This window comes from Hemicordylus capensis, chromosome 2 (assembly GCF_027244095.1).
Source record: "Hemicordylus capensis ecotype Gifberg chromosome 2, rHemCap1.1.pri, whole genome shotgun sequence".
NCBI lineage: Eukaryota > Metazoa > Chordata > Lepidosauria > Squamata > Cordylidae > Hemicordylus > Hemicordylus capensis.
The window spans coordinates 417778170-417802377 of NC_069658.1; the positions used below are offsets into that span (position 1 = coordinate 417778170).

Sequence of the window (24208 nt, forward strand, 5' to 3'; positions counted from 1 at the left end):
AATTTTAGAACAATGCTAAAAACTATTAAAACAGTATTTAATTAAAAGCCTGGGTGAACAGATGAGTTTTAAGGGCTTTAAAAAAGTTGTCAGAGATAGGAAGGCTCTTATTCCAGCAGGGAGCACATTCCAAAGCTTCGGGGCAACAATGGAGAAGGCTTGTCCCTGAGTAGCTACCAGATGTGTCAGTGGCAACTGCAGACAAACCTCTCCTGATGATCTCAATGGGCAGTGGGGTTCATGGCAAAAACGATGTTCTTTTAACTACCCAGGGCCTAAGCTGTTTAAGGCTCTATAGCTTATAACCAGCACCTTGTATTTTGCCTGGAAACTTGTCAGCCACTGCATTCTGGACCAATTGCAGTTTCTGGACTATGTACAAAGGCAGTCCCACCTAGAACGAATTGCTGTAGTCAAGTCTGGAGGTTACCAGCATATGTACCATTGTTTTGAAGTTGTTTGTCTCAAGAAATGGATGCAGCTGGCATATGATCTGAAGTCAATAGAAGGAACTTCTGACCATCACCTCAGCCTGGGATACCAAGGAGAGGTTTGGATCCAGAAGCATCCCCAGACTGTGTACCTGTTCCTTTAGGGGAAATGTGACCCCATCCAGAACAGGCAGATCTAACCCATATCCTGAGCTCCAACCCAACACAGTAAGTACCTCCGTCTTATCTGCATTCAGTCTCAGTGTGTTATCCCTCATCCAGCCTATCACCACCTCCAGGCAGGCATTTAGGGAGGTTATGTCTTCTCCCAATAGTGTCGACCTGGAGAAACAGATTTGAGTGTCATCAGCATACCAATAGCACCCTGCACCAAATCTCCTGATGATCTCTTCCAGCCATTTCATGTAGATGTTAAACAACATTGGAGAAAATATGGAGAAGGGGAACATATAAGCCCTCTAACAACCCTGAACAACTCTGCCAGATGTGATCTTGCAGATGAAATATGGGCAGAAAAGAATCACTTCTTTGCCACACGTATCACCTGAGCATAGATCTTCAAATGCACTCTATATTGCAATCTGTTGGATTCGAGTAGTCTTCCTCCACTTGCACTCGTCTACCTCGCCACTTCAGGCCCTGTAGTTCTTCTGTATACCAAAGGGCCAGTTTCGCAGTGGGTCAGAGAGGATGCTTAGGAGCTATCATGTCTACCACCCTGGTGAGTTTGCTGTTCCACAGTACCACCAGCAGAGCCAACACTAAATCCCTCAAAGGCTTCTTGAAACCCTATTGAATTCAATAACTGCCTCAGGCAGACCATCCTAATAGGCCCCTCCCCCTGTGAAGGTGAGATTTGATCGTGAGTCCAACCTTAACCAGATGGTGGTCCATCCATGACAACGGGGAAATCATAGGAGTCTCCACACACAGAACACTACCCTGAGCAGAGTGAAAGACCAAACTGAGTGTGTGACTAGCAATGTGTGTAAATCCTGTGACCACTTGGGATAGGCCCATAGTTGTCATGGCCACTATGAACTCCTGAGTCGCCCCAGACAGATTGGTCCCGAAGTAAACATTGCAGTCCCCCATCAACACAAGCCTGGGCGCTCCAATGCCAAGCCTGAGACCAAGTCAATCAGCTCAGTTAGCGACTCTGTTGGGCAGCAGGGTGATTGGTATACCAACGGAAGTCCCAGTCTATCCCTGGTTCCTAAGTTTAAGTATACACATTTAATATGGTCAGACACTTTGACAGGGATCCTGGTAAAGGAGATGCTATTCTTATGGACCAAAGCCACTCAACCTCCCTACCACAGTCACAGAATACTGGAAATCAAGTTGGTTTCCCCTTCAAAGGGCAACTTTAAACTATAACTTGCTGCCTTGGATGTGTTTTCAAAACAATGTTTTGTCTGAACTGGAAAGTAACTATCTGAAACAGAGGGGGCAAGCACATTTCTGATCCTTCTGATAATGATTAAGACGATTGTGACATGGCACACAGATCATTCCAGTGTTAGAACATTGCTCCTTTGTAGTAGATGTAAGGCGGCTTCTCACATTTGCCCATATTTTCAAAGTTGGCAGGAGAGGAATGAGAGGTCCCATGACACATGTGCTTCCATGCACGGTGCTTTCAAACCCACCCAAATCTTGTTGGCAACTGGCCAACCAGGCATGTTATTGCCTTGGTCAAGCCGACTTCAAGCCTTGGCTACAGATCTTGGGTTGAAGTTGGTAATGTGTCAGGTTGCCAAATGGACCCGGGTGGGCTTGGAGGATCTATTTCAGGGGAGTGCATGAGCCTCCAGTTGTCATGAAGAACCTCCAGTTCCTCTCCTACTAACTTGGAGAGTACTTATGTGTGATTGTGAGAAGCCACCCATTGTATTATTTCCTGCTAAATGAGCAAGGAGGCACCTTTTAAAATGATTCTCCTTACATTTAGCAAGAGAAGATTGTTTTTTTGGTGGCTGTTGCTGATGTCTACCTTAAAAAAAAGAAGAAAGATTGTGAGCCCGTATGGGACAGAAAATTTTATTCTTATTTTTTCCTACATAAACCACTTTGAGCTTTTGTTGAAAAGCAGTGTATAAATATCAATAATCAAACTGTTCAGTGGTGGATTGAAGAACTATTTTCAGTTTAGTGAATTATTAAAGTTCATGACCTTTGTAGTAAACAAATGTTTTAAGTCTTCTCTTCTTGTGACAGATTTTGGAAGGGCAGCCAATATTGGTTTGTTACAGCAAACACAAATAATCTTGCGACACTTTAAGAGGACAACAGATTTATTAGGGCATAACTTTTTGTGGACTCAAGTCTGTCAGCAGCCACAGGACTCATGTCATTCTTCTGGGGCCTATTAATATTTGTTTTTAATTTGTTTCACTTTTTACTGAAAGACAAAGTAAGGGGGAAAAAAAAGATACGAACATTAGGTGCCAAGCTTATTTTATTACAGCTTATGGAAACAGACATTCAATTTGGTCTCTCACCAAAAGCACAAACATGGATTCAAATCCACAGACATTTTCTTCAATCTAAATGTACACAAAGAAAAACAGTGCCTGAGTGCAACATTCGGAAACTCAATTACAAGTCTCAAAAGTATGAAAATAGGGTGGGGTTTTTTTGTTTTTGTTTTTTAAAGAGTAGTTTAAAAAAAAAGTAGTAAACATTCTTTAAAAGGTTTCCTTCCAGGACGTTTTCACTACAAAGTTTTGAAAGAAAGTAGGGGGTAAAAAGAAAAGACATAAAAACTGAAGTCAGTGGAGCAATTCTTAAGTCTTATTGTGACTGCTGTTGGATTTGAAGTTGTGCTAATTAATCAATCGATAACTTTATTTTGGTCATAGACCAGCAACAACAGTACAAATGCAGTACCTAATTAAAATTCTGTTTACATTTGTTACTCTGAAGTATAATACTTAGCATTTACTGTATTTATTGAAACAGAAGACAATTCTGAATTTAAAACGACCCACTTAAAAAAAAGAGATTAAATATAGGTTATACCTGTATCTACCTGAAAGGAGGAGGAATCTGAATTGAAGACATCCCGGTCCCCCCCAGCAAATTTCTAACATCACAGAACTTGGGGGGGGGAAAACCCAAGTCCTAGATCTAGGTACATACAGTGTATATTTCTGGCATTTCTCAAAGTGGCACCCTAGGAAAACTAAGTGCTGACCAGGGGTTATGTTGTTCCACATGTACAACTGCTGAATATTTAAAAGCAGGCAGGCAAAGGGTATGGATTCAAGTAGCCAATGATTTATAGCAAACAAAGGATGTTTTCTAATGGGAGAGTGACTGGTTGCAGGGCAGGGAACAAGAAGCACTGCCACATGGTCAAACCTTTTAATGGAAAGTAGCTTCCAGAAGTCAATAGCAGAGGGCACAATGAGAAATGTGAACAAAAGATACAGAATAGAGCCACTTGATATCAAGACACAGCTGCCCTTTCCTTACTAGGAAAATACACAAAACTATAGCAGTAGCCTCAGAATGTTAACTATAGCACACAGGAGGAGAAAGCGTACTTAAACTTTTGAAGGACAGAACTAAACTACAGCTAGGAGCTACCAGAGAGGGGGAGTTTTATGCACAAGACTTGTCATCTAACATCAGCTGAGGATGGCGCCCCAGGTCCTCCAATTCTGTGTGTTCAAGAACCCAACTGACAAGATATTTCTATTGTGCGAAACTGGGCAGGGCAGATCCCAAAATGGAACTATGGAAGTGGGAAGGCATGGGAGTGGGAAGGTTTTTAAATGGCTTAACAAGATTCTGACATGGCTTCCAATCATCATTTTTTTAAAAAGGAAGAGAACACTCAATTCAAGTGGGGCACAAAGGCAGGTCCTGAGCCACTTGCATTGACAGGGGAAAAAGAAAAAGATTTCCCCACTGCAATTAAACCAGAAACAAAAAGATTCATATTGAGTTCGAAGCACAATGGGTTGTGTGGGATTAGATGCCTGGCACGTCTAATGACTGGGATCGTGTGGACTTCATGGATACACCAACTATGTGAGGTAATCTCACTAAAACTAAGAAACTAGCAGTGACCTCTACATAACCCCAGCAGGGCCAAGAACCTAGTGGTGAGCCACATGTTCCTGGAGGGAATTGTTCCCTGTCTACTGATCCTCTGCAAAGATGTCTTCCGGTACGCAAGTAACCATCTTAAATTTAAGATTACCCACCATATTTTGCTGATACAGTAACAACTGAATGAAGCTCATGAGGGGGCTGTATCTGGGGCATACAGAGTCACATATGGCATACCCTCAAGTTTCAGAGCATGTCAGCATGGAGGCAGGGCTTGTGGGTGTGCTGATGGAGGATGCTGTATGTGAGTTCAGCATTCCCAGATTACCTGATCAAACAGGTTATAGAGTCTACCACCTTCTCAGAATGCTTCTAACCAGATCGGACTATAGCACTTAAGTTTAGAAGCAAAAGTAAGATTCAGAATAAAATAGCATCTCGCCTAGCCCTTCCCTGATATGTTAACTTCCCTCATACAGGGAGCTTTTGATATAGGAGCCTTTTCAAATGCATTCGGAGCCATCTGTATTTCATGCCTCCCTACAATTTGAATTGGCTCTTGCAGAACAGCAACAGAACTCCTCATACACGACAGTAAGGTAATGCGGGACAGTCATGGGAGAGTAAACCTTTCCCATTATTCCAGTATTTCTGAGAACACAAAGCGTCTGCCCTTGCTTCCAGTTCTGCACTGTAAATGAACACTTGGGGCCAAACTAGATGAAACTTTAACACAAACTTTTGAATTCTTTGCCATTCTTTTCATTTTCTTAAAAAAAAAACACAACACATTTATATCCCGCTTTTTCTCCAAGGAGCTCAGGGCGGTGTACATGGTTATGTTTATTCCGGATGTGTTCAATTTAAACACACAACAGCTGGGAGTGTGATCTGCACTGGGACTATAGTGCAGGGCAAAGCTGTAGTCCTTGCCACACCCTCTCCCCCATGCTGTGGTCCCAATCCCTCCATGTCTACTTTTGGCTAAACCAAACACCATAGGAAGTCTGAGTGCAGGATTCAAAGATGCCCAAGTCATGCCATGGGATATATATTTCTTTAGAGGCAGGTGGCTTGCACCATGCATCTATCAGAAATTGAATTAATAAACAACAACAACAACATATGCTAATAGATCTGGCTGTGCAGATCACACAGACAATGGGAGCTACCCCAACTGTCCCCATTGTACTGTGTGTGGGGGCAAGGAAACATTGTGAGTATATGTGGGTAGCGTGGATGGATGTGCTACACAAGCACATCACATTTTAAAAGATATTAAATGCACAGGCATGACCCCATTCCCACCCTAAAACTGGTCACTATTTGCATGTCTCACCCATTTTCATACATCTCTGTGTCCAGTTACTCTGAAGAGCACCCAAGACAAACAGGTAGAATGCTTATGATCTTTTTGATACTGTAAACTGAGCATGCAGATAGATATATTTGCTAACTGAAGAACAATGGATACACACAGACCCCCCAAATTAGACAGCACTCTAATTCTACTCCATTGGTTTATAGAAATAGCACACTGCAGTTAGAAGAACGTACACTGAAGACACCCATTAAGAATGTATAAGAAAAAATACCGACAGAACACAAAACCTAGAATGCAATTCCTCAAGCAACAGAAATATAAAAGATACCTGAGAAAGATGCAGTGCTTGCACTGAAGAACAAAGAAGAGATCATTTGCAATAGGGAACTACATAGCAAAATAGAATTTTCATTCTAAAAACAGATCTAATTATTCCTGCCTCCACCCCTTGAATCACAGGATTAATCTTAGAAAGGAACCAGATGCCTGTGGGGCGGGGCTGCCACTGAAAACGGCAACATGGGCCAAGTCCCTCAACCCTCACAATATCTAGTTCAACTCACCATGTGTCCTAGTATCATTATGCTGAAAAGATGCCTACCAGCAGCAGCGAGTACAGAAGAGGGGGGGGGCGGGTAGGGCAACGTTCACAGCACAAGCTAACTTGGGCTACATGTTACGGAAGGGGGCAACAGTTGCCAGCAGCAATCTCATGTTTGTTGCAACATCTAGTTCCACTCTACACGATTTTATTTTTTAACCATCTGATTTCTAGGAGTTAGCACATTTCCCAAAGACTGCTGTTCCAATTCAATAATCTGCATGAGGAGCTCCAAGGTGCACGTGAAAGGACTCCTTGCCTGCAACAGGTTCCTCATTTGTTTCAAAAAAGGAAGCCCACCCACCACCAGACACACACTCCACATGTGGATCAGCTTCTTCCACTAAAATGAATGGACTCCCCTGCACATATAGCAGCTTCATCTGTGTATACTTGTGTGCCCACAAATGTACACTCATATACCCACCCACACCCCTCTAAACCTACAAGTATATATTCTGTTTTATGGGATAGGGAGTTTGTTGTGCTTTATATTGGAAATTCTCAAACATCATCAAAGTGAGCTGCACACCCAGTAATTTGCAGTAATTCTAAAAATCCATAGAACTTGTGGATCATTTTTACAAACTTGATATACTCTGCACAACAGAACATTCAACTATTCCAGCATTAGATATTTGCCTCTCCCCCAGTTTTTCCCTATGTAGAAAATTTAGGTCTAATTCTATGTTAACTAAGATTTTAACAGGAGGGAAGGGAGGAGAAGCATTATGCCAACATTCAGATACAAAGGAATGCAATGCAAGTTAATATCAAAAGGATCATGTTTAACGTTGATGCAGACCATTTGAACTCAGAAAGCAGTCAAGAGAGCTATATTTCTAATTGGTTTAGGTTCACAGAACTATACTAGGAAGCATCCTATAAAATACCATAATCGTTATTTTAAAAAGAAGAGACATGAACAGCATCTGGATGTCAGACTTCAGTGTTTAAACCATTTTTCAGTAGTAAAAAAAAAATCTCACAAAATCCAAATCAATTTAAGCAAAGAAATCCAGAAAAGCATGTGTAAAAATGTGTAAACCCAGTTATTCTTATTGTCCAAAAGCAATGACTTGCTTGTAAGAGTCCTATTAGCCTGAGAGCACCTACTCTTAAAATCACTTCAACCTTGAATTGTTTTATATGGTTTAAAAAGGTTGAATTGGAGGCTGAAGTTAGTTAAAAGCAGGGATAGAGAACCCTTGAAAGACTCTTTTTACCCAAGGAAAAGTATAAATGCGATTAGATTCAGTAACTGGGGTGGGCAAAGTTCAAAGCATGCAGCTAGATCACAGTGACATAAGAGGCATCCGAGAAAGATTATGGCTACAATACCCTAGGAGCTCTGTGCACACAGAGTTTTGCAGCATTTAGCTAGAAGCTAGTTGCTTGCTATCTTTGCCTGTATTGTACCAGAGGAAAGGGGCAGTGATCTGCTCCTTGGCAGATTCTTGCTCACTTTTAGTCACTGTCCAGAGATAGGTTTGTTCTTAGCTGCTCAGCAGTTGCTATTATGAGAGCCTGCCCATTACAGTCACCACCACAGCATCCAGGCAGCAACAGTGGCATGGAGAACAGCCAGCTACATGGATCACCTAAATCAAACAGGGTCTCCATGCCACTACAGGCTGCTGGAAAGCCTCCATATGATCCATGCTTTCCACAAAGCACAGAACAGTCGCCACATGGAGGCTCCTAAGGAAAAAGGAAGGCAGGTCATGTGATTGGGACACTGATCAGCTACAGGAACAGTAGTAGACACAGACTCAAAACAAAGTCAGGAACTTCTGCGATCAGCCATGTCTTTATACAAACTGACTTGCAGTATTGTTCTTTTTAGGAAAATGCACATAAAACCGGAAGCTCAGAAAACATTCAAAAGCAAGCATTTATGAATGTGCCTGTAATATAAGTAAGTGACAGCATTAGGCATGTATGGGGAGAAATCACCTGAGCCAGAGCTAGAACATTAGTAGCTGAGCACCCTCTTTTGGAATAACTGATGAACTGCAGTACTTTCAGGGAGGTGCCATTTCTCAATGATGAGAATTCTGTTTAAGAGTCTGTAGTTGAAATCACTAACACAGAACAAACTGTTAGGTTTCATTTCCTCTTCAGAACGTATGTTATAGCGATCGATATGGAAATCAATTAGAAGCTCATGCCATGGCCATTTCCAAACACCACAACTGGCTCATACACTCACCTCCCTGAAAGTCCCCTAGGCACGGCTGGTCAGTGGTATGCACTTGCATCTCCCACACCGTCAAGTGCAAAGTTCTTTTCGGCGGGCAGTATGCATGTAGATATCCTTTCCTCCAAGTGTGTGCGGGAGGCCACTGCATGCTTTGGAGACAGATGCATACCCACATGTATACTGCAACACACAATAGTGGAAGCTGCATACATCACTAATTTGCTCCAGCACACAGAATTGATTCTAGGGTCAATAATCTGTTTAGGTCCAGTTCACACACTTCACAAGAGTGAACAGTTAAGTTTCTACAGAGCCCAGCTGCCACTGGACATGTTCTCTCTCAGACAGATCAGAGGCAATTCGAAGCAGGAATCTCCCTACACTTCTGGCAGAATGCTCTAGGCCAGGGCTGCTCAACTCCAGGCCTCCTGCAGATGTTGGCCTACATTTCCCATAATCCTTGTGCTATTGGCCACTGTGGCTGGGGATTATGGGAGTCATAGTTCAAAAACAGCTGGGGGGGGGTCAAAGCTGAGCAGGCCTGCTCTAGGCAATAGGGAAAAAATGGTGAAAGTACACTGTCGCCAAGGAAGCAAACTGTATGTTCTTTAGGAGCGTGAGGGAAATAAAAGCCTAGGGAAAAAGCCCCTTTTGGAATAGGGTCCACTTACACATCTATATGTAAACACCAATACACTCAAGATCAGAGCTTAGTACTTAAATCAAAAGGCTTACAAAAATAAGAGAAACATTCAAATAAATAGACAACCTCAGTGGTTAGATTTCCATCCAGTCAACTGTAGCTTATCCATAGAGTGGGCTCATAGCCTTGTCCTTGGCCTAGTGCTGGCAGATTGCTTTGAGACCTCCGCTGCACACAGACAAGGATTTTTGGTAATCTTTTTTTTTACACTGCTCGGATCAGTTAAATAAATACACACAACTATTTCAGATGAGGTATTAAAGGTGATCAAGGGCTCTTCACCCAGCAATAATTAATCTTTCTGCAAGGCCTTCCCTGTAACAAATGCCTATGAATTGGCATTTCAAGGCCATATGAAGCAGTGATCCACACTGCAATGAGCCTGACAAGAAGGCTTCTGTTCCTAGATTGTGGGCATGCACATCTCCCAATGGCACGGCTTTCACAACCCATTCATGTGGGAATTGTGGCAGAAACCGTCCCCCACCCTCATCAGATGTACATGGCTCTGAAGGGGCTTTCAAGTAGAATGCTTGTAGTCTTTTTAAAGCATACAAGTACTGGAAAGCCATTACCTTACAAATAGCTTAAGTATATCTCCATGCAATGACAACTGAAGAGATTGTCAAAATCTAATCATTAAAACAGAAAGATCTTTTAAAAAGAGACTGTACCTTCAATGGACAATATCTGACCTGTCACTTCTATTCAGTCTGCCCCTAAAATCACAAACACAGCTTTTCAGTGTGCAGGATTCAGACAATGGCAAACTACAACTTATATTGCCAGTACCTAAACTGACCCAATTTGTCAAACTTTTACAGATGGTTTCCATCACTCAGATGAGTAAAACAGTCTTAAATTTAAGCTACAGAAAACTACAGTTTTAGAATTTGGAAAACTATCTAAGTAGACAAGATGCTGTGCTAGACAGTTGCTTTCAAACGCTTGCATAAAAGGGATCCAAGACTTTTCTCTAAAAGCAACAATACAAATTCAGTGTTTAAGACCAAGGGCATACTCTGTTAGGAATACATCCTTCACAAACCCCACTGAAACAAACAGGAACCTTATCCTTGGGCAACTTATTTCAGTAGTATTTGTGTTAGGCAGAATTCCTCATGGAATATGCCCCAAGGAGGGTGGGAGAAGAAAAGATAGAAAGCAAGCAAAAGATACAAACAAAGAAAGAGAAAGATACAAAGAAAGAAAGATAGAAACCTTCACCACACTTAAGATTACAGAGATCTTACAGATATGTAAGATACCATTTAGATCTCTTATTTCAAATTATCTGGACAGAATCACTGCATCATTGATAGTTCTTTAAGATATAAATTGCTCATTACATCCAAACACAGGGACTGTCAGACAGCTGATTACTTTTCAGTTATTGCATTTTGCAAATTCTGTCATCAGGGTTGGTATTTTCCAGAAAATAATGTTTACTGTGGAGGGTGTCAATGTGGTTATGTACATCGCACCAAGTAGCTTTATTTCAAATATCAAGAGGTTTTGTCTACCATAATAATAAAGATGGTTGTATCCAGAAAGTAAGCACATTATTTTAACCCTGGGTTAAAAATCAGGAAGTAAGATCATCATATTGGTCAACTGTGAACACTTTTCTACAAAAGCCAGAACACATATACAAATATCAGATCTTTCCTTGTTCAGTGTACAACATATAGGTCTAAACACCTCTGTATTCAAAGCCTGAGGTAAGCATATAAATTTCCATGATGATACGCAATTGCTTTTAGTCAGCTGTGAGATTTAGTAATACTGTACTTAACTTGGCAATCCTACTATAGAAAGTGAAGCTGGTTATGGTCTGGTGCAGATGGGGCAGTGCCCCATCAAAAGCACCCATGTGCTCGTTCCTCCTCGCACAAATTCCCTACTCCCCTTCATTTTTGGTGCTAACTATGGTTGGCAAGAAGACCAACAAAGACATGGCTCTACCATAATTAACTCCAAAAGCAAAAAGATGGGGAGAAAGAAGCTCACGAGGTTAGGAAACTGGGCATTATGTGATCCCAAATGATATAATGAAATGTGTTTACATGCCCCTCAAAATGAGATCTATACAATTATAAACCAGGAACAACTGGCAGCTATTCCACAGAAATATACATAAACTCTGAGGACTGAGTTTAAAAAAATCATGTAGTCTGCAGAACAGTCTGCATGTTTCCCATGTTATGTTACCTAGACTGAGTAACAACAGTCTGTATGTTACTCATGAGGGTCCCCACCTTCTCAGCTTGATATTATAAACCAAAGCAAGAGTGCTTGTTGAAACTGAAAGGCTGGGTCAGCTTTCCATAATCACTAGAAGCATGGCTTTGTTACTCCTGTGCCATTTTTCTGTATAGATGTGGTATGGCATTAAGAGGTTTATTGGAGATAGAATATTTTAGCACTAAGCTTCTCAGCAAAAGCCAAGCTGAATTGCCATTTAGCATGTCCAAACCCAGCCAAGACCTATGTGTCTTCATCTGTCTGATCCTTTGACAGCTCTTGTTCAGATACACTGGACGCATCATCATCTGTCTGTTCACCTGAGTGAGAGAGCATCCGCGCATGGGTCTTGTGGGTGATGGTAATAGTGCAAGGCCCTTGTGCCCAGGGCTCTCCATCCACCTGCATTGGCATCTTTGAACTGTTCAAGATCAACTGAAATCAGGAAGACATTTAAAAAAAAATTAAACAAAAGATGGTGGAAACTGAAAAACCCAGTAGGCTAGACCCAACATTGTGAATCCCTGGGCTAGACCAGTGCACTGCTCTAGGGATGCTCATATAAAAACATCTTCAACAGATCTGCCAATACCAATCGAGTAAATGGCAAGAGTAGCTGACATACTTCACAGGAGCAGGTCAGTCTAGAAATGCTGCATGCATGCAAATGGTACAAATGCAAAATCTGCACAAGTCACGTTACATAAGAGAAGGCCATTGGCTTACTCTTGTATAACACAGTTTGTGCAACTTACACAAATTTAACGCTATTAGGGTAACATACACTGGTGCAGTATGTCAACCACTGAGTTTAGGGGCAAATTTCTCCCCCCTGGAATTGAAAGGGAAATGCAGGAGAAAGAGGGAAACACATGAGCTTGTGGAGAGTCTTGAGGTGCAACTGGAAGACAAGCTTTCCTGGACAAGAGAGACAACAGAAAATATAACTTAAGAAAATTCTTTGAAGAGAATGGGCTGATTCAGACATCACATGGAATCTCAGTTGCTTTTACTGTCTGAACCCATGCTGTAACTACCTAACTGTAGTATGTTTGTCTAACCAAGATCTGAACCCTATTTTTGATGCTGGCTTGTATACCTAGGTTTAGCCTAACAAAAATTCCATGTTATTTCCAGAACACACAAATGTAGTTTGTTTCTCTTACTCCTCCCTCAAAGGGCTGCCACTCACAGAGACACTAGTCCAGACTAGGAATGTGCACAGAACTGTTTCGGAGACGTTTCATGGGTTCTGCCAGTTCGACGGCAGAGGGTGTTCAGCTTTAAGAGCGGGGGAGGGTGCACTTACTCCTCCCGCCAATGCGCATCGGAGACTTCCGGTCAGCGTGGTGTAGTGGTTAGAGTGCTGGACTAGGACCAGGGAGACCCGAGTTCCAATCCCCATTCAGCCATGATACTAGCTGGGTGACTCTGGGCCAGTCACTTCTCTCTCAGCCTAGCCTACTTCACAGGGTTGTTGTGAAAGAGAAACTTAAGTACACCGCTCTGGGCTCCTTGGAGGAAGAGCGGGATATTAATGTAATAATAATAATAATATCCAGAAAACAAGGGCAATGGGACGGCAGGGAGGTACGCTGCCACCGCAATGGGCTTTTTTAAAGAAAAGGACGCCAGTGGGGGGAAAGCGGCGGGAAGGGTAAGTGTACCCTCTCCCACTCTTAAAGCAGCACCCCCGCCACCTTTGAGCTTCCCTGCCGTGGTTCTGTGCCCATCCCTAGCCCAGACCAGCTACAAAACACAGTCGCTCTAGGCTGCAAGCATCTCTCACTGGTGCCAGTGCGAAACCTCCCTGGTGTGCTTTGCAGCTTGTGTAATATCTCCATTCTTTTCTTAGAATCAAGATCACTGAAAGGATTCATCTTTACTAAAAGCCACTGGATTTAAAAGGAGAGACAACTAAGACTGCTCTGTCCTCTCAATACTATCATTCCCCTCCCCACCAGAGCTCAAGTCCACCAGCAATTAGCCATCAAAGCCATGGCCTGGACATTACAGGCTGTGCTAAAATCTATTCCCCAGTATGAGCTCTCTCTCAATTCCATTTTCATCCCATTTTTTACTAACGGAAAAGCAGACCTTTGCATTAAAGGCACCTTCCAGCTCTCAATGACTAATCTGGAACTTTTGTCTGAAATACGTACTGCCATTAGCATTCACGGCTCACCATTTCACGAGACGTTCGTAGGGCTAGACTCCAAATAAGTAGCTTCTTTATTACAGCTGGTTAGTTTTAAGTGGCATTCTGGGAGCCTCCCAGTATCCGACATGTGCCTGAAAATTTGTGCCATCTAAAATACGAGGGCTGCATCTCTCTTCCTTGGGCTGTGTCAACAGTGGCAGTGCAAAGATGCCCCAAAGGTCCCCCCGCCATTCCCTCCTACAAACACCACACATAAGTCTCCTCTTTTAAGGGGGAGCAGCAAGACACCCCACTGGGCTAACGGGCAAAAATCCCCTGCGTTTATAGGCATACCTGCCTGCTGCTTACTTCAGGGATACAATGCAGTCATTCAACAGACTGGATTCTGGCAATCCTCCTCTGCTTTGGCTAGCTTGTCCACACATCAGACTGAACTGACTGCAGGATCACAATGTGACATGCAGCCCTCATGACTATGTTTGAGGATTCAGTCTTTTTCCAGAATGTTTATGGGACTTCCGGGCTCAGCAGAGTGCTGAACCAAAACCACAGAAGGTAACCAAATGGATACACCCCACGCCCATCACCTACCCTCACAGTATGGGCCTGTCCCAATCGGACAGGATTTGCAAGTTTCACTTGAATCTGTGCACAGTGAAAAGAGCCATTGACGCCAACAACTTCCAGCAATCCATCATCATGCCTAAGACAGAAAAAGGGAGAAGTTTACTACCACGTTCCCAAAATTTTAAGCAGTGTTTGGAGAAAGCAGCAACAATAAAAAACAATATCTGTGGAATCAAAAAACTTGCTGTCGCACTCCCACTGCCCTTTTGATGGCTTGTGATACTATCTATAAGGTCTACCTTACCTTCATTCTGCAAATTTTCATTTGCACAACATCCCTTGCCCTTTTTGTTCCCAATACTTATTATTTAGTATTTGTTTGTTTTTATTTATTCGATTTCTATATCACCCTTCCAAAAATGGCTCAGGGCGGTTTACACAGAGAAATAACAAATAAGTAAGATGGCTCTCTGTCCTCAAAGGGCTCACAATCTAAAAAACAAACATAAGATGGACACCAGCAACAGTCACTGGAGGAACTGTGCTGGGGGTGGATAGGGCCAGTTACTCTCCCCCTGCTAAATAAAAAGAATCACCACATTAAAAAGGTGCCTCTTTGCTCAGTTAGCAGATGGAAAATACTTCCCATCACATCCCATCCCTTGTCATATTACTGATTCCAGCTTTGTATAAAACTGTCTTAACTTTTTTTTTTAAAAGAGAAGCCCACTATACCAATTGTGCAGTCCTTACTATTACAAATATTTATACCCCACCCCTCCAGCATGCTACTGCTCAGGGCAGCTCACAACATTTATAACATAGTTACAATGTAAAAGTCAGACTAATAAAATTAACCAAATTAAGCTAAACAAGTTAAAAATCCAAGCTAAAACCACAATCAGAATTATTACAGATTTTAAAAAACTAAAAACTAAGAATTGTAAAAATTAAGCAACCACATAGCTGCAAGAGCCCACCAAATGCATACGGATCACCTACAATGAAGTATATCCTTACCTTGCCAGAGGATAAGGCTTATCCCCCATTCCTTCCCATAGTCTACAGCCGCCTCCCCAGCAGCCAATATTCAGAACTATGATTCCTTCAAGACTGGGCAGATCAATTCTCTCTCCATCCAGCTCTAGCTTTAAAGGCATACAACACATGGTTAGCAATTCATATAAGCCATTTGGGCATATCAGGTGCGGGGCGGGGGAGACCCTCAAAGAACCCCAGGACGACATTTTGCTTCTGTTAGAGGTGTTGTGTGTGCTTCACAGCAACCTGAAGTTTGTAGCTCAGTATGTCTTCCCAAACATGAAAGTAGGGGGAATAAGGGCAAGCTAAGCACATCCCATCATTGCTCACTAGGGCAAGCACCCCACTCTCCACTAAAAAGGCCTGCTTCGTACTTGGGCTCTCATCTGCCAAAGGAGCCAATCATTTGTCCTTTTCAAGTCTGCTCCTAGACACTTTTCATTCCAGATTTCACTGTTTTGCAAGAGGAAGCAAATTTCCCACAGAGGAAAAGCAAACGGAGACGATAAAAGATAGCTCTCTTACCTCCACCTTTTTGTTCAAATCTTTGCATTCCTGCACTAGGCAATCTTTGGTTCCATAAAAAAAATAAACAGCCTACAAAAGAAAGGTAGTTTTGTTGGGGCAAGGGTGGGGGCAGGGAAGAGAGAGAGAACATGGAGGCAGTGAAGCTGTTTTTCAAGCGCTCTCTCAGACACCAAGATCCCAACTTTTTTTGAAGATATCCATGTTATTCTAAAAAGTTCATTTCTGCACACAAAACCTGATAGGTCTCATTTCAGTACAACCTTTCACTTCATACACACACAAGAATATACCCTATCAGATTTTCAGCAAAGAAAGACTCTACCCTTTCATGTTAAAATTGTAACCTTTTCCAAGGATACTCTATCCCATATCTTCCATAAACAGTTATGTTTTCCAATATTTTAACCATACTCCCCCGCCCCCCACACCGCAAATAAAATAAACCTTCCTTTACCTGGCAAATTAGTTACATTTTCATAAGGTAAAATTAAAGCTTTTAGTCAGTGTCGACTCATGCAAACTACAGAGCTCTGTGGTTGACTTTGGTAGAATACAGGAGGGGTTTACCATTGCCATCTTCCGCACAGTATGAGATGATGCCTTTCAGCATCTTCCTATATTACTGCTGCCCGATATAGGTGTTTCCCATAGTCTGGGAAACATACCAGTGGGGATTCAAACACAGACTGGCAGCGGCTTCTCCAAGGTTGCAGGCAGGAATCTCTCTCAGCCCTATCGGAGATGCCAGGGAGGGAACTTGTAAACTTTTGCTCTTCCCATTTCATACATTAGCCTATAAATCCCAGTTTAGTCTCAATATGAGTCAAATTTTTCCAAACCAGAAGCCTGACATCATTTATAGCCAGTTTATCTTTCTGTTAAGAATTAGAAGCAAGTTATCAAATGTGGAAGACTGATTTTATTTATCCAATTTAGAACCCAAGATGTATTTCAGTGTGGTGTAGAGCAATATTTCCCCAACCAATGTGCACTAGCCAGTGAGCTACACACTAGCCAGTGAGCCACACTGACTCCAAGTTCGCGTCTGAAGCAGGGCATTTAATTTTATTCTCTTTTACACATTTATATCTCACTCTTCCTCCAAGGAGCTCAGAGCAGTGTCCATAGTTATTTTTTATCTCCACAACAGCCCTGTGAGATAGTTAGGTCAGGATGAGAGATATGTGACTGGCCCAGAGCCAGTCATATGAGTTTCATGGCTGAACAGGGATTTTATCTCGGATCTCCCTGGCTTGCACCAGGAGGATCTCCCGGTATATAAGGGGAGCAAGTCACCTGCAAAGGTGGGTTATTTAGACTCCCTGTCTTTGCAGGTGAGTTTCCCTATTATACACCATGAGGGACTCACCCTTCCTGATGCATAAATAAAAAAATCTGCCATAAAAAGGTGTGTGTGCTGGGGGGCAAAGGAATGTGTGTACTGTGGCAGGGTGTGTGTATGTGTGTGCGCGCCCCTATCTCCCCCCCCCCCCGCTTTAAGTGTGTACCTCAGACCAAACAAAAACAGGAACAATGCTGCAGTGGGTAGTGTTGGATTAAGACTGGGAAATGCAAATTCCTACTCAGTCATGAAGCTCACTGGGTGATCTTGGACCTGTCAAACTAGTGTAGCCCACCACACAGGGCTAATGTGAGAAGGCAGCAATTTATTTCTGCTGCAGCAGAAGGCTTTGGGAGCAGAGAAGAGCCCTCTGGAAGAAGGGCCCACTAGCACCACTGCTCAAAAACATGCACATAAGGGAACTGATGGAGCTTTGGAAGTGGTCCCGCTGCATGCTTTGGTAATCAGGTTGTCAGCCAATATGAACTATTTTCAGGAACATTTGGGTAGAGAGACTGTTCTACTACCAAAGCTTAGGCGTTACTATTGCATTCATGCATTGTGCCCAATCAGTCCATAAGCATGCCTGAAATCCATCTGAATCCACAGCACACTACTTGAGATTTAACATTAAAACTCCAGCAGAAAGGTCTGCAGCTCAGGAGATTTTCTTCACTATATGTATGTATATATGAAGCATTTGTTTGTGTGAAATAAAGTCACACTTTCCAATTACCTACAAATACTAAGTTTTGCAGAAACTAGCTAGCAACTTAAATGAGCTGAACACACTATTTTTTACACCAGAACATGCTGGGTGAAAGGTTAAAATCATTTTTAATAAAATTAAATTATTTTTGATTAAAGCAAAACCAATGAGTTCTAAGCAGTTATTGAGCATTTAGGCCAGCTGCCTCTTCCTGGTACTTTTAATTGAGAAACATCATGACTATTTTGATCAGAATTCATAAAAATATTTGCTAAGAAAATTACAATCGAGTCACCTATTCAACGGTCATTTTAGCGCAAACAAAACTTTTACTATTCCACATCACAAAATAATTCAAATCAGTTACGAAAAGCGGAATTGAAGCTTTAATTGATAGCAGTTACCTTTTCTAGTGTTCATATTTGTTCTTGATTCCTAAGTGGAGTCTATACAAAATGACTTTGCCCAATCAGTGATGGGCCTCAGCTGCGTGCAGGTGCCTGTGCACTTGCGCACGTGTACAGAAGAACTAAGCCCTAGTGACCATCACCACCACTGATATGAACAACTCAGAAGTTTGCCAAGTTTGTGACTACAAGCTAATAAGAGATGAAAGGATATACTTTTTATGTAATGAAAGCAGAAGCTAGCATTTTCCAAGAAAAAGGTGCAATGAAAAATGCACATTTGTACACCAACCAGCTCAAACCCCCTTTTTTCCTGCATCCTAATTTGATATCTACTTTACTCCTAAAATTGTTTGAAATTTATTTAGTATTCTACATCACAACATAACCTATGGATTTGGTGTCTGCATACCTCAATTGGGCCAGTTTTACAGGTTTGTAATTAGCAGGTGTAACAAAATATTTCTTCAACAGTGACCCAATGGGTTGCAGCAAGTTTTGGTTTTACCCAACATACCTTGTTAATAATTCTACTGGAAAAGAGAGAGGGAGACTTCTCGCGGTGTGCGTGAAAATTTAGAGCCATAAGAGCATCTGGTCCTACAGAAAAATAGTTGTTCATTGAGAAGAGCTGTAAAGGGAAAGAGGGAGAAAAGGGAATAATAGGCATGAAAAAAAAAATCTGCAAAATGCAAGAATTGTAAGCAAAAACAGCATTTAAAGATTGTTCCCATCTTATTGTGCTGGGTCTTATAAATGAGCCTTTTTTGCATAAATAACAAAGCACTTTGTTAATATATCGCTGACATGAACAGAATCTGCTTGTTTCTGTTTTTAAGGCATTAGTTTTCGACATGTTTTGAGTCTACATGCCCCTCTGAATATACCATATTTTTTGGACCATAAGACGCACTCCCCCCCCCAAAAAAGTGGGGGGGAAATGAGGGTGCGTCTTATGGTCCGAATGCTGTCCCCCGCCGCCCCCCCCCACCTGATTAGGGGCCGAATCGGCCCAAGCTAACTGCCGCCGTGGCCGCCCCTGCCGCTGCCCGCCCGGATTAGGGGCCGAATCGGCCCAAGCTACGGTAACTGCCGCCGCGGCCGCCCAAGCTGCCGACCGCCCGCCCTCCCAGCTGCCCAGTCCTAACCTTCTAAGCCCGATCAGGGACCCATACCGGTAACTGGAGAAGGAGAGAGGAGCTCGCAAGCAGAGCTCCTCTCTCTCCAAAGCCTCGGCCCGAACTGGCGCTTTGGCCGCAAAGCCAAATTTAAGAAAGCCAGACTCCCAGGCGTCCTTTGCGGCCAAAGCGCCAGTTCAGGCCGAGGCTTTGGAGAGAGAGGAGCTCTGCTTGCGAGCTCCTCTCTCCTTCTCCAGTTACCGGTATGGGTCCCTGATCGGGCTTAGAAGGTAAGGACTGGGCAGCTGGGAGGGCGGCCGGCGGCGGGGGCGGCCGTTACCATAGCTTGGGCTGATTTGGCCCCTAATCAGGTGGGGGGGCGGCGGGGGACAGCATTCGGACCATAAGACTGGGTGCATCTTATGGTCCGGTGCGTCTTATGGTCCGAAAAATACGGTAGCTGGATTTCTTTCCAAGGTAATATGTATAGTATGCACAATACAAGATAGCCCAATGTTTAGGTTACACCAATGCAATGGGGAATGCTTGGACCCTGCACTAATGTGATCTGGAAACCTCCAATCTCTGCTGAGATAGTATTATAGCCTCCTCACAGACCAGAATGTCCCATCCTCCCTCAACACAGGCAAAAAGATCCCTCATATGCATGTAAGGCCCAGTACTTAACAGCTGCATGTGATGGGGGTAAATTGGTGTCTGGACTGCAGTCTGAAAGCCCTATCCTGCACAGCCACCAAATGTGCACACAAAGGAGCTGGCACATACAGGCTAGCTTCTCTACAAAGTCTTATTGGCTGGGCAAGTTTAAGTGGGGAGAGGCAATCCTTCAGCTACCCGGGCCCTAAATGTTTTAGATGTCTAATCATGTGAGCCCCCACCTGCAGTCCAGAAGTGGTACAACTGACATTCAGGATCACTATCTCATTGGGTGCTTGTGAAAACTAAGCCTAAGGTTCTTAGAGAACAAATTAAACTTTTAGGAGGCAGAGAGAGCACTTAGTTTATTCAAGCCCTATTCACACATTATTTTCACACATACAATCTGTGTACAGTGTATGCATGTATAGTTACTCTCATGTTCACATGCTGAATGCACGTACAGCAGAATGCTTCCTATCCGTCCTGTATCTGAGCAGGTCTGTACCCAGGGTCACTTTTAAAGTGAACGCATGTATGTGTCCAGATACCTCAATACATGTGCAAATATGTCTGAATAGGGCTTAAGATGGACTTCCACCTTATCCACACTGGTATGTGACTATATAAAAATGTAATAAATAAATAATCCAAGTCTCCCAAGTGAGCCAAGGGTGGTCTACGTTCAGCCTTGCTAAAACCCCTATGGCACACTGGTGTGGTTTTCACTGACAAAGCAAGAGTGCCTACCCAAATTTTCTTAATTGTTAAGCATAACTAATCTGTGTTAAGTGGACATGTACATTTACTTAACACATATAAGAGGCAGCTTGCTGTGCAGTCTGCCATTTTTTGCAAGAATCCCAGACTACAGCGGATGCTGAGTGGTCCACCGGAAACTGTCTACTGCTCCGACGACGACTATGGTCTACTTTTTGACCACCCCAGGGTTAGAGCAATTTACTCACTATATATACACAGCCAACTGTTTCCAAACTCATACCTTTGGCTTTCTTAAATTGTAGTATCCTTTGTTTGTTACCTGAACTTTCCACCTGAAGGACAAATATAATTTTGTACATTTTAAAACACATTTTTTTCAAATAGTCCTAATAAATAACAACAGCAGCATCACCTGAAACGTTATAGAGTTCACAACCCTGTTCTCTTGCCCTGCATCTTGAAAAACATCACATTTTTAAAAACGGAGTGCTTTCAGGCACTGCAACAGCAGCTGAGCAAGGAAGGACCATGCAAGCTTGAGGACGAGTGATGCTAGCATTTTGTCTATGCAAAGGCAGGAACAGGTGAACTTTTCACTACAGGAAGTGAGATCAGCTTGCTATAGCCTGGAGCAAAGAGCAGGAGAGTCCTATTCCTAACAGTTTTCTTGAGACTTTAGAGTAGAAAGGGGCAGCACTGCCCCATCAACCTCTCTAAGGACCAGGAAAGACTGTATCTCTATTTGATATGCTGTCTTGTCCCCAATTTCACTGCAGTTTCAGTCTCAACTGACATTCCATCCACTGACTGAAGATGGAAGGGAAGTGGCATTGCAGCCCTTGGCCCTGTCCCCTATGCCTTTATAGAAGGGGACAAGAATGGGGCTTCTATGTGCATTTATTTATCTGATTTATACAATACCCTTCATCAGAGACACCAGGGCAGTGAATAAGAACACAAGTTATGAAGTAAAACTACCTACTTTGAGAAGCTGGACATGACCTCAGTCACTCACACATTGGTAACATCCAGACTGGACTACTGCAATGCTCTCTACGTGGGGCTGCCCTTGAAGATGGTTTGGAAGCTTCAGCTGGTTCAGAAAGCTGCCGCAAGAATGCTCGTTGGGTACAAGTCACTTCACAAGTTTTACACCCATCCTGCGTCAGCTTCATTGGCTAGATTCAAGGTGCTGGTATTGACCTTTAAAGCCCTACATGGCTTGGGGCTGGGGTACCTGTTGGACCTCATTTGCCCATATTAATCTGCCAGGGCCCTCCACTTATCATCTCAGGCCCTGCTCATAGTCCTGCCACTAACAGAGATCCAGTTGGCGGGGACTAGAGACAGGGCCTTTTTGGTTGTGGCCCCTCAGCTTTGGAACACCCTCCCTGAAGAGCTTCGCCATGTCCCCTCCCTCAGTGTTTTTTAAAAAAATCTTAAAACACACCTTTTAAAGGAGGCTTTTTAATGCTCCATTTTAAAATTATACCTGTTGGTTCTTTAGCTTTTTATAATTTTCAGTTTTTAGCTTTTAAAATAACGTTTAATTTGAACCTAATAATGACTGTGATTTTTAATCTGACAACTTATTTGTTTAATTTAGTTAATTTTATTACTTTTATTGTATCTTGTATCTATCTTATTGTTGTGAGCCACCCCGAGCAGTAGTGCACTGGAGTGGTGGGGTATAAATATTCTAAACAAACAAACAATAAATAAATAAATCTACAAAAAACCCAATTGCAATAATTAGTTAAAACAGCACCAGAAACCGTAGAACATCAGTAAAACTGCAGCATTTTAAAAAGGCACTGTACACCTAAGGTAACCATTACAATCCTGCTGCAGTTTTATAAGCTGCCAACGTACACTTGTGTATCATGGGTTTCGATTAATACTGAAATTCCAAGTTTCTCCAAAGCAGCTTATGAAGGTCTCTAATTATCACAAGCTTTGTTTCCATGTGCAGCTGCTTCCATAAGTGACTCCTTAATTGTCCCACTGTTTAAACTGGGACTCCTTGCTTCCCCCTGCCACCCGTTTCATATTTTTTGTTAAATTAAATGATAATTACTTGTAGCATAACATATATAGCCAGAAACTAGTAATGGAGAAGCTGAAGTAGTTACACTTAGCAACTATGCACAGAAGTCAACTCAATACACACAAGTTCCGTTTTGTAGGGTAATATCTGATAGAGGTTCCAGGTGAAACTTTACATGATCTCCAAGATCTTGCACTTTGTGGCTTACCTGTCCAGCTTGTTTACATCAGCATCCATTACATTGCGCAAAATGTGCTCCACTGGGACTTCTCCAGCATAGCCGGCACCCCAGCCAAGGGTATTTGACAAGTCATTACCTGTTCCCAGGGGTAAGATTGCAACTTGTGGGATATACCGCTCTTGCCCCTGCCACACAGAAGTAGTTCATGGTAAGGCTCTTGATTGTATGTTGTTGCTACTCCCTGCCTTCCCACATTTAATCTCAGAATTTTAATGATTGCTTAAACACACATTTGTACCATTAATTGAAAACCTGCTTCAAGGATTCCTATTCAATGGCACAGCTGGAAGTCTAAGGAGACCAGATGGCAAAGCTACATACTGATGACAGAAAGCATAAAGGAGAAGGGATGTAGCTTTCTTTTTATGTACTCTTAGATACTCTGTAATGACCAATAGAAATATAGGGAGACTAAATGTGACCAGAGGGCGGGGGGGAGAACCTGGGAGGATGGGAAGCTTGAACCTTTTATTTGTGGAACACATAGCAGAGATTCTCTACATGAAAGAGGTGGCCCCTTCCCAGGGAGCCTGCAGTCTGTTTTCAATATCAGGCCAGTCATCAAGTTGGGAGCAAGTGAAATAATTTTTAAAAGACTGTATATATGGAGCGGTGATACCTAGAAGCCGTCTCTCCTTATAAGCTGGTGTTAGGAATAAGGGCTTTCAAGGTAGAGGATGGGATTTTCAAGAAAATGAAAGGCCTATTTAATTGCTTAATAGTCAGTGTATTACATATTTATGGCAAAGGCACAAACCCTTTTGCTGAAAGGAGGGTGGGGGTGCTATTTGTTTCACCTGTGCCAACTGCTATAGCAATTGGTTATTGGTTATTAGGAAATAAAGGGCAGGGGGAATAACCCGTGGCTGACATCCTAACCCTGTGTGTGTGTGTGTGTGTGTGTGTGTGTGTGTGTGTGTGTGTGTGTGTAAGGAGGTTCTGTGGTGACGTGCTGGGAACATCCCCCCACCCTTCCTCCTGTGCATGTGCTGTTGCACTACAAGACTAACACTTTCAAGCACTGCTTGGGCCCAGAAGTACTCTGCAAGATTGGAAAAATGTTGTCAATGTTCCCAGC

At 42.7% G+C, this 24208-nt stretch overlaps 1 protein-coding gene across 13 annotated transcripts in view; it reads right to left on the minus strand.

Annotated features, from left to right (window-relative positions):
- Positions 1 to 2481: 2481 nt before the first annotated feature.
- Positions 2482 to 24208, minus strand: part of DGKE (diacylglycerol kinase epsilon) — a 36261-nt gene continuing 14534 nt past the window's right edge. For 7 of the 13 annotated variants that reach the window (XR_008316352.1, XR_008316350.1, XR_008316345.1 and 4 more), the window contains 8 exons: positions 23098 to 23255; positions 21123 to 21174; positions 18862 to 18975; positions 15884 to 15955; positions 15338 to 15465; positions 14342 to 14453; positions 10020 to 12024; positions 2896 to 8791 (listed from right to left, as the gene is read on the minus strand). Coding sequence is in view for 4 of the 13 variants with exons in the window: in XM_053296982.1 (XP_053152957.1) it covers positions 2837 to 2856; positions 11910 to 12024; positions 14342 to 14453; positions 15338 to 15465; positions 15884 to 15955; positions 18862 to 18975; positions 21123 to 21174; positions 23098 to 23255 (771 nt within the window). In the remaining 9 variants the exon portion in view is untranslated. Of the gene's footprint in view, positions 2857 to 2895; positions 8792 to 10019; positions 12025 to 14341; positions 14454 to 15337; positions 15466 to 15883; positions 15956 to 18861; positions 18976 to 21122; positions 21175 to 23097; positions 23256 to 24208 lie in introns of those variants that run through there. The other 6 variants (XM_053296984.1, XM_053296985.1, XM_053296983.1 and 3 more) reach the window with 6 other exon arrangements.